The 10,373-nt window shown below is 39.4% G+C and overlaps 1 protein-coding gene across 1 annotated transcript; it reads left to right on the forward strand.

Moving 5' to 3' along the window:
- Positions 1-3,116: 3,116 nt before the first annotated feature.
- On the forward strand, positions 3,117-8,366 carry LOC115021856 (cholecystokinin-like). The gene is made up of 4 exons (XM_029452574.1): positions 3,117-3,186; positions 5,447-5,529; positions 6,048-6,237; positions 6,731-8,366. The coding sequence occupies exons 1-4, from the start codon at positions 3,171-3,173 to the stop codon at positions 6,868-6,870; spliced, it is 429 nt and encodes a 142-aa protein (XP_029308434.1). The 5' UTR covers positions 3,117-3,170; the 3' UTR covers positions 6,871-8,366.
- The last annotated feature ends 2,007 nt before the right edge of the window (positions 8,367-10,373 follow it).

Consider the following 10,373-nt stretch of genomic DNA (forward strand, 5'->3'; position numbering starts at 1 on the left):
ATTTGTCCATACAAATGCGCTTTTCTGTTATTTTCCAGGAAAACGGCCCAAGAGGCCCTAAAGGATGCCGACTCACTGTGTGTGTGTGTGTTAATTTTTAGGGGAATATACAATATTTAATCACTGTGTCAATCATAATAGGTGCAATATATTAGCTTTGTATCAAATGTAGCTCAGTTGGTAGAGTGAGTCACCCAAACTAGCTTCACCTGTCCAGACACTGAACCCCAATTGGCTTGGAACATGTATGGAGGGGGGGAGTTAATAAAAAAGAGTGATACAGATTGAAGTATGTAAAACAGAGAATGTAACTTCATCACACCTTCTATGTATTAATAGACTTTTCATAATGTTCCTTCCAAATAGCAGACAGAAGCTGTCTGATGAGGCTTACAGTTGCACTTCTGTAATGAAACCCTGTGGGAGGAGTGCCATTTGTTCAGTCTGTTTGCCCAAAAGCACACTCAATGTTTCAGACACTGCTGATTAGATTTTGAAACGTGGTGGATACTTTCCACCAAAGGTGAAGCTATGTAATTGAGCAATGAGTAGGAAGTGTTTTCCTCGTCTTTTTATTAATGCGGTAAAGACAGTTAAATGTTGTGTGCCTGGATAGGATTTTTAAGAACACTAAAAGAATGCCAAGGGATGCAAGGGTACGCTTCATTACATTCAAGACTATGCATGGCTTCTTTTGGACTCCCTTCAGATGGTTTAGACTTGAGTTAAAGACAAGTCCAAACTGCTGGCGATACAAGTCTGGGGAGGGTCACCTAATTCATGTTTTATGTGAGTGAGTCTGATAGAAGTTACTCAGCTGCCACTGACAGCTTGTAGGTGAGCGCCCCATCAAAAGTGAAACACATGCTAATGACAGTGTTAGGAAACTGGATAATGTTAGCCTCATTAACATGCTGGAGTAGAGCTAGAAACACACCCAGATAGTCTGCTATCAGACGCATTCACCCACACATTTAGAGGTAATATTCTGACTTCAGAGTAACCTGAACGCTATCCTGTCTGAACTTCTGATTGTCCTCTCTTGAGTTAAAAATAAAAGTGTTCATGGTTTTCAATGTGTTGGGCAGATTAAGACTTCAAAATATACACAGCTACAGCAAACATGCAGACCAACACATACGACACTGCACAACAGTCCCGCCTTGAAACTGAATGTTGGCAGTACCACGAAAAAGTATCCTTTCAGAAGTAACTAAATTCTTTAAAATGGTTGCATGCTTCTTGGGTCAGTCAGTGCAACATTTAAAATTGAGCAATATAACTTTTATTTAAACTCAAGTTCCAACGAAGTTCAGGTCCTGAACTACACAAAGCTGAATAGTGGAAATATCTTTCAAAAATGCTTCAGAGCCTTCCTGTGTCCTCGCCAGCAGCTAAACATCTGAAGAATTTTAAATGATACGGACAAGCCCCGCAAGCAAATCAGTTTCTACATAGACATAACAGGAATAATAACTGGATCCTGGCAAATGAAGCCAGCTGTGTGTCTCCACTCTACATGACGAGCTGCATACCTGAAGCTCCTATCCCAAATTAATCAATTCTGAATGTTGTGGTAGGACACTGCAGAGGTAATGCTTAATCATATGGATAAAGAAGTCAATCACTGACAAGTTCATGCTTAAACTTCAATATTCAAGGTTAAAGGTTAAGAGAAAGAATTACACTTACAGCTTTAATAAATCTTTTAAAAACCAATGGAAATATCACGTCATGTTATTACTGGAGTGTGTGGCTCATTACATTCAATGTAGAAATACCATTCAGCCTTTTCATCAGACTTAAAACTCTCAATATCAGTTTGAAAATGACTTTGGCCTTTAGCTTGCGGTAAATTCCAACATTTTAAGCAACAACATTTCTTAAACTTTACGCCAGTTTCTATCCAGTTTTGTCAGATAGAGAAAAACATCTACAGTATTTATATTATCTTCAGTGGATCTGTATTCCATACATTATAGAAGTTGCAGAACAAAATACATTACATATCATTGTTAGTGATAAATACATGAAAGATAGTAACAGTGTCACTAAACGAAAGCTCATGAATGTTTGTGATGTTTAATATCCAGAACAATTACAACCACAACATTCCTGTATTTGACTAAATATACTATATTTTTAATGAAACAGACCAATCTGTGTACAGATCTTCCAGGCTGCAAAGCGAGAACATTTTCTTCTAACATGCCAGTGGCTGCACATACATCACACACAGTAATGTAAAAGTTTTAGAATTACATTCTGACCCTCTCTGGATTCATTTAATTTTAGAAGTCCATCAGTGGTCATTGGTAGTTTGAAGAATAAAAAGCACCAGAGAGAAATCATGTTCCTTTATGAAACGTAATCGCTTGTCATACCTAAACAATGCTCCTGCTTTTGAGTCATTTTGCCCTCACTGAAATTGGAAGGGCACTGAACTGCATGTTGCTTCTGCTCTATTAGAAAGAAAAACTCAATTTGCGATAAATTGAGCGGATGTATTTTATTTTACTTTCATATTCTATCTACATTCTCTATTTACATTGACATATATGCACACAAACAATGCAAATTCACAGTGGATATTCTCGACATGAGTATATTCATATCTGTCCATCTACCAGTGTGTGTGTGTGTGTGTGTGTGTGTGTGTGTGTGTGTGTGTGTGTGTGTGTGTGTGTGTGTGTGTGTGTGTGTGTGTGTGCTTAGATTCTCAGACATGCTACTTTTAAAGAGCCTTTCAGCTTCTCTTCACTGATTCAAACTGTGTGTATATGTTCCTCTTCTGTTTCTCACACAGGTAAGCGAGGAAGAGGTGACACAATTAAAGTGGCCACTTTTGTCATGACCCTTTTTGTGTGTGTGTGTGTGTGTGTGTGTGTGTGTGTGTGTGTGTGTGTGTGTGTGTGTGTGTATGTGTGTGTGTGTGTGTGTGTGTGTGTGTGTGTGTGTGAATGCTTTTACAATATGTGTGCATAATGCGTCCTCAATTGCGTCAGTGCTGTCAGTTTCTGCGCCAGCAGCAGGCTCCTCCCATGTGTCCAGGCCCCTCCCCCTTCCTGTGTGTCAGTATAAGACATGATCTCCTCTCTCCCACACTCACTCACAGCCTGAACACTGGAGAAGCAAAGATCAGCATCTTCAGACTCAGCATCTCCTGGTCCATGCCAATAACTGCAGGTAAGAATAAAGTTGTTTCCAGTTTGTCTGTTGCAGGAGGACACATGATACTATAAGTGACTGGAGTTTTCATGTCCTTTTTTAATCATTTGACTTTTATTTTTAACAGATACACAAATTGTACATTTATTTTGAAAAGTTAAGAGTTGAAATTAGGTGTTTTACATTTACTTTCATTCCAATTCTATTATTTATTTATTTTACCTTTCAAATACAATTTTAATCTAATTTCTTCAGGGCACTGAGTTGTAGCTTCAATGGAACATATAGGCTACTCTAGAACATAAGGCAGATATATGAGACACCACTAACAAGTGTTGAAGTATGTTAAGGACAGTGAATTTCAAATATGTAAAAAAGATTAATGAAAGGCGGTCGATTTAAAGCTGTTTGAGGGCACGTTTACTATCTGAGTGTGCAAATAATCAAATCATGACATTGGAAGTTTTGTCTGAATATAAAATATTGTGTGTATATAATATTTTTATATATATCATATCTGTGCATGTTAGGTAGTTATTATTGCAGCAAAAAGAAGGCAGGATTGTGCTCATTAATGAAAGTAGGGGGGAAGAAAATGCAAATTAGTGTCAGGAAAAGGCTAAATATTCCTCTCTCTGCAAAAACTGACCATGGAGGTGTTTTAAATTTAAAAATAAAAGGGAGAGGAGAGGAGCGGAGAGGAGAGGAGAGGAGAGGGCTTTCACACACATTACAGTACCACATCATTACCAGCTCATTGAATAATGAATTAGAGACGATGACCAGCTGCTAACAGGAATTATATTAGCATCAAGAGAATGACTGTTTACACCACCACTGTGTCAATTTAAACACAATTATTCAAATAGTCTGCTGATATTGGGTTATATTGATACAATTACTCAGATATCATTTCTAGATATCATTTGGTTTAAAGGTTTCATTTCAATATGCTGTATGTCCATGGAGATAAAGACAGCTCTTAATGTCAGGTGATCAATAACTAGGTACAGTACTAATATTATCCAGGCTGCTGAGAGGACACATTTTAATGAGTTTTGATTCCGTGTCTGTACGGACAGAAGGTTATTTGTTGAAATAATCACTTTAAATTAAAAAAGAAGTAGTTTCCATGGAACTTCTGCTGGCAGAGCTCACCCTCCTGTGTGTGTGTGTGTGTGTGTGTGTGTGTGTGTGTGTGTGTGTGTGTGTGTGTGTGTGTGTGTGTGTGTCTTCCCACAAGTGCAGCAAAATAATTTACTTTAAAATAAAAGAGGGAGCAGTTGCGTAAAGACCCTGAGTGATAGTGGACGAATGTATCCACAGAGGAGAGCACTGTGCTGTAATAGAAACGTTGAGCGTGTCAGGGAGAGTTAGAACTATTGGAGATTGAAAGCCTCGGAGCGACTGGTGTTGTTGGTTTCATCTAATTGGATAATTTGCTCTGGAAGAATGCTCTGAAGTAAAGAATCATTCATCACAAACTCATATGCTGCTTTGCCAGGCTCCATGATAAATATTAAATTAGCAAATCAGTCTGACAGATGTGATATTAAACCCTATTTTGTGTAATTGTTCCCTTTTCACTGATAAAGAACTGCTCTTTGATAGAAAACATTATTTCAAGTTAATTAATGTTGGTTATCTAAGCAGATAGACGACAGCAGATTATGAGAAGATGAGGGATGCAAAATAGATTTAGATTTAACTTTCTCTTTATTTCATTTTTCAATACATTTATGTGTGAAGCCCTTTTATATGAGCAAGATAATAAAGATAGGGGAAACGTTCATGTAATTCATTCTGTCAGTGCTGTCATGTTAACATTGACTCTCATGTGAACCCTGATCAAAAAAACAGCACAGATAGCAAAATGAAAATGTACAGATAATTGCTGTCTTTCCTTTGGGATTCTGCCAATGCTGATACATGACACCAACAACAGATGAATACCTTTTGTTTAATTGTTCTGGGACAGGTTGCGGAAGTGTGTAAGAAAGACCAAATTATGTTTACCTGAGGTTCCAGCTGAACCATGAAAGTTTAATATCCCCCACACCACCACTGTGCTCCAACAACTGTGAAATGATTTATTGCTGCACAGCCTACATTGCCCCTCCCCTCAGAAGTAGATATTTAATGCGATGATGGGACACAATAAAAGAAACCAGTGGGCAGTGAGAGAAATAAAAGCGAGTGATTTAATAAAATAACCACTTCAGGTGTAGTAGATTTCTTTTAACTTTGTTATATTTTGTTCTTCTTTCTCTCTTGTCAGTCATGAATGTAGGTATCTGTGTGTGTGTTGTTCTCCTGGCTGCTCTGTCCAGCGGTTCCTTGAATTTGCCCTCACAGTCCATGGTGAGACACACACACACACACACACACACACACACACACACACACACACACAACACACACACACACACACACACACACACACACACACACCTATACCGAAATTATTCTAAAGACAGCAACACTTGTATTATACAGTCAATGAAAAATGTATTAATGTCTTTGCATACAGTAGGTACAGCGGCTCCACTACAGTTAATTCACAATAACTGTATTATCCCAATATCCATAAATCAAAATTCTATCTTTAATACATTTTATTGTTTTGTCTCTTTGTTGGCAAATGAACACTCAAAAAACGAGTGTAGGAAGGTTGAAAAAAAGTCTCTAACCATTTAAGAGGCGCTGGATTAGTTATACAATATTATCATATGAGTATTATTAACATGATATCATTACTTCATTTTTTTAATATCACAGTTAATGTGTCAATATCGATATATCACGACACCCCTAATTTCAGGTTTCAATTTTAGATCCACTGCTCATCTCTCTTCTTGCTTTTTTCTCGTTCTCTATAGTCCCTGAGAGACGAGGGTGAGGCTCTCATGTCAGACAGCCTGCATCCCCCCTCACCCCCCCACACACGGCAGGCCCGCTCGGCTCCAGCGCCCCCCACAGGGCAGCTCGCCAACTACAACCAACCCCAGGAGGACGCAGATGCTCGTATCAGCCTGAGTCAGCTCCTGGCCAGACTTATCTCTAGGAAAGGTGAGCGGCGGCATGTACGGCACGAGATGGGGGAAAGTACTTTCCCTTTAGTCATCTCAGCTCATTAGACACAGATACATTCTCCAGTCTTATTTTCCTCCTGGTCCTGTTATTTCTATCTTCCCAACATCCATCCATATGTAATCTGCTGTCACTCATGCTGAGTCTATAGTCCCACCATCTGGCATTTCCCGCCTTCCTCTCTCTCTCTCCTCCCGTACCTCCTCCTCCAGACCTCCCTCTCTGCTCTCTCTGTCACTGCGTCTCTGTTGCTCTTTCAAGTCAACACTGTGTGACTGGAAGACCTGCCAACCTCACTGGTCGGGAGTAGAAGCAAAACAAGTCAGCATTAGTTACTTCAACGACCTCATACATTTTCATTATACTGTACAGTCAGTGTAGGTAGAAAAATGTGCACTGCAATCATGTTTTTGTGGAGCAGAATGGCACCTTCCTGTCGTCATCACATCCTAACTGTTTCTGTCTCCTCCAGGCTCTGCCTCCCAGACCAGATCCTACCTCAGCAGCAGAGCCAGCGGTCTGGCCCCCGGCCACAGGATAAAGGACAGAGATTACCAAGGCTGGATGGACTTTGGACGACGCAGTGCAGAGGAGTATGAATACGCCTCCTAAAGGCATGGCTTGCTCTCGCCGAAACCTACATCCCCCATCACCACCAATAAAAGCCCTCAAAACTAATGAGCCCTTTTCACACTGCGCTTACTGTAACCAAGGGCTGAGCTGACTGGAGTTTAGCATCATAATGTATAAACAGAGAGAAGAAAGATATTCCAAAGGGCATATCGTGCAATCTGTGGACCCTGAATCTCCATGCTGAAGTTAGGAGCACTTTCCAAACCGCTCCTCACACAATGTCAGAAATCAAGCACATATTTTGAGGATAAGGTTGACCATATTCTATATTGTTGTTATTGTCAGGAAATCCTATGAAAAACACCAACAACAGTTGCATCTCTCAATACTTCCTGACTCTTCTACCCTTAAATAAATCATTAAAAACAGCTCACAAATAAATGGTTTCATCTATACATCAGTAATTACAGTAAACGTTGGGTAGTTTCTACAGGACGAAATTAATGTTTCTGTCAAAATAAACTACAGAGTGTGTGTTCATGGTAAAGAAGCAACACAGTGTGACTCATTGATGTGTTTGAATAGTTTATGGACAACAATGAAGGTACACACATGATATGTGTTAGACGTTTCAATGCATTGTTGGTTTTGGTGTTTTCATGGGATTTGTTGACAATAAGATAAAATATAGAAAATTATATAATTTAAGACCATCAGGAGTCAAACACAAAGTTATGTCAGCTTTTACTGGTGTTAACAGTTTAGCAGACATAGGCTCTTAGGTCTTGCTCAACTTTGAGCAATATGTTTTTTGTTATGTTTATTGAATCGATGTCATTTCAATAGACTTTGAACAATTGGAAGAGAAAAAAACTATTAAGCAGAACATGTTCCTTTAAATATACATTTCAGCCCTATTCTAAGTGTTTTAGGACTTTGTCACTTTATGAAGTTAAAGTGTGTAATATTTACTGGCAATTCAGGATGTATCATATAGGCATATATTGGACCTGAATGAGCCATTTAGGTGTCTTTGGCAAATTGGATCCAAAGTGGGATTTAAGTCTGTATCTTTGATTCGAACCTTAATCCATTCAGCTAACTGCAGCCCAGAGCTTTCATTCGGTTCAGCTTTACACAAGTGCACTGTAAACAAGTCTCATATAAACATTACATAACAGTACCAGTATGGAGTAAGATTGTCTTTGAATTTGAAGTAAAGGGGCTAAAAACAGCACCAATGTTTCCCCCCCAACCCTGCATGCTGAAGGTAACCCTGGGTTAAACATGTGCAGTGTGAAAAGCACAAGATATGTCTTATAAAGCAGAAAGGGTTGTCTGCCGTTTATGAGATGCTCCGGAGTCATTGCATAACGGACGATCAGGGTTCCAAGTACTGCGGATATGAAGAGAAGAGTGTTCTTTTTTCTGATGTATGTATTCGCTCTTAAAGGTTAAGTCTCTGTGATAAATATTGTGTTTCTACCAACTTTCAGATTCAATGAAATTCAAAATAAATCTACACTTTCCTCTGATGTCAGCAAGAAATGCAAATGCCCGTGTTTGGGATTATGATGCTGTTATGTTTCGAAGGCACAGTTGGTGGGCTGATCCCAAGCATTTCATGTAGCCTCCGCCTGCCGTGTCGGTCTGCGGGTGTCCTTCCACATGAGCATTTGGCGTAATTCACCAGGGGCTTCCTCGAAATAAGGAAAAGCCAGGCATTATCATCAGTGTCTACTGTTTACAGAGATCAGGCTTTTAATAATAATAATGAGCCAGTTTCCTGAACAGGGTATACATTGGTCTAATCCTGTTTAAGAAGTGGCTCTGAAACACATCCTGAATTTGAATTAGTTATATAAATTAAAAAGGATTAATTTCAGACAATTTTTGTTAGTTAACTGAACAGAAGCCACTGTAAAGAACATCTTGAAATATTATTGGTCCTCCTGGCAAATGAAATGTAGCTTTATCACAGAATGTATCACACATCGAAGGTTTAGATTAAACAGTGGACTTTCAACTAAATTCCAGATTTGAACACATTATTGTAAGCATCCAGGTGATTTAAATCAAACGCTAATGAAAATGAAGTGAACGTGAGGGATTCTCTGCCACACAGCTCATGAACCTGAATGCAGCCTGTTTGTAGAGAACATGTAATAAAATCCAGCTTTTAGTTTGCAAATATCACAGAAAATAGATGATCATGTATCGGATGTAAATTTGTTTGTAAAACAGATATGAAGTGTATGTGTATATATAATATATCATTTTTGATGAAAAATTGGGTTTTATTTGTTCAAAGTGAAGAAGAGTGAAGACAGTTCTTGATTTATCAATTTCTCTGGCTGGGAATGAATAAAATATTATATTGATTTATGAATAAAGTTCAACTGCCTTCACACACACGTCCTGTTGCGTAGTGTTCACACAGAAAACACGTTTCCCTTCACCTCTAAAACTCACCGGCCACGACGAGCACTCTAGCATCAGACAAGAGATGAACTATTCTCTCAAACTCCATTACACAAAGAGAGACACACTAATTCCTACACAAATCTACGTATAAAGAAACAAAAGAGCACCGTCCAGAAACCGATGTTGCTGGGACTGTGACACAAATACATCTTTTTAGGCAGTTTCAAAACCGTATCCTGGCTGAACAGACAGCAGTATGTGATAATCAAATCAAATCAAATCAAATGTATTTGTATAGCCCAATATCACAAATTATACATTTGTCTCAGTGTGCTTTACAGACTGTACAGGTTACGACACCCTCTGTCCTTAGACCCTCGCATCGCACAAGGAAAAACTTCCTAAAAGAAACCCCATAATTAAAGGGGGAAAAATGGAAGAAACCTCAGGGAGAGCAACTGAGGAGGCATCCCTCTCCCAGGACGGACAGACGTGCAATAGATGTCGTGTGTACAGGATAAACAACATAGTACATATACAACATTTGACAGAAATTATGTTGTGTTGAAAAAAAAAAGAGAAAGTTTGGATGAATCCAGGAAAATGTCAAAAAGGCTTCCCGGTGTCCAGCAGGACCAAGGCAGCAGGCGCAGCCACGATTCATGATCCTGACGTAAACTTTATCAGTGGCAACCTGCCACATGAGAGACAGACACTCCGGGGATGATACCCCGGATGATGAGTTAGTAACATACATTTACATAAATGCATACAGATAGAGAGGGAGAAGAAGAGAGGGAGGGGAGGAGAGAGGAAGAGAAGGAGGAGAGCAGGGAGGTGTCCCCCGGCAGTCTAAGCCTATAGCAGCATAACTAGGGGCTGATCCAGGGCAAACCTGAGCAAGCCCTAACTATAAGCTTTATCAAAAAGGAAAGTCTTTAGCCTACTCTTAAATGTGGAGAGGGTGTCTGCCTCCCGAACACAAACTGGAAGCTGGTTCCACTGGAGAGGAGCTTGATAGCTGAAGGCTCTGGCTCCCATTGTACTCTTAGAGACTCTAGGAACCACAAGTAACCCTACAGTCTGGGAGCGTAATGCTCTAGTTGGTTATAAGGTAC

Source organism: Cottoperca gobio, chromosome 16 (genome assembly GCF_900634415.1).
Source record: "Cottoperca gobio chromosome 16, fCotGob3.1, whole genome shotgun sequence".
In the NCBI taxonomy this organism is placed as follows: Eukaryota; Metazoa; Chordata; class Actinopteri; order Perciformes; family Bovichtidae; genus Cottoperca; species Cottoperca gobio.

Coding starts and splice junctions, on each gene's coding strand:
- LOC115021856 (XM_029452574.1), top strand. Junction 5,530..6,047: donor ATTTGCCCTCACAGTCCATG/GTGAGACACACA, acceptor CGTTCTCTATAG/TCCCTGAGAGACGAGGGTGA. Junction 6,238..6,730: donor CAGACTTATCTCTAGGAAAG/GTGAGCGGCGGC, acceptor TGTCTCCTCCAG/GCTCTGCCTCCCAGACCAGA.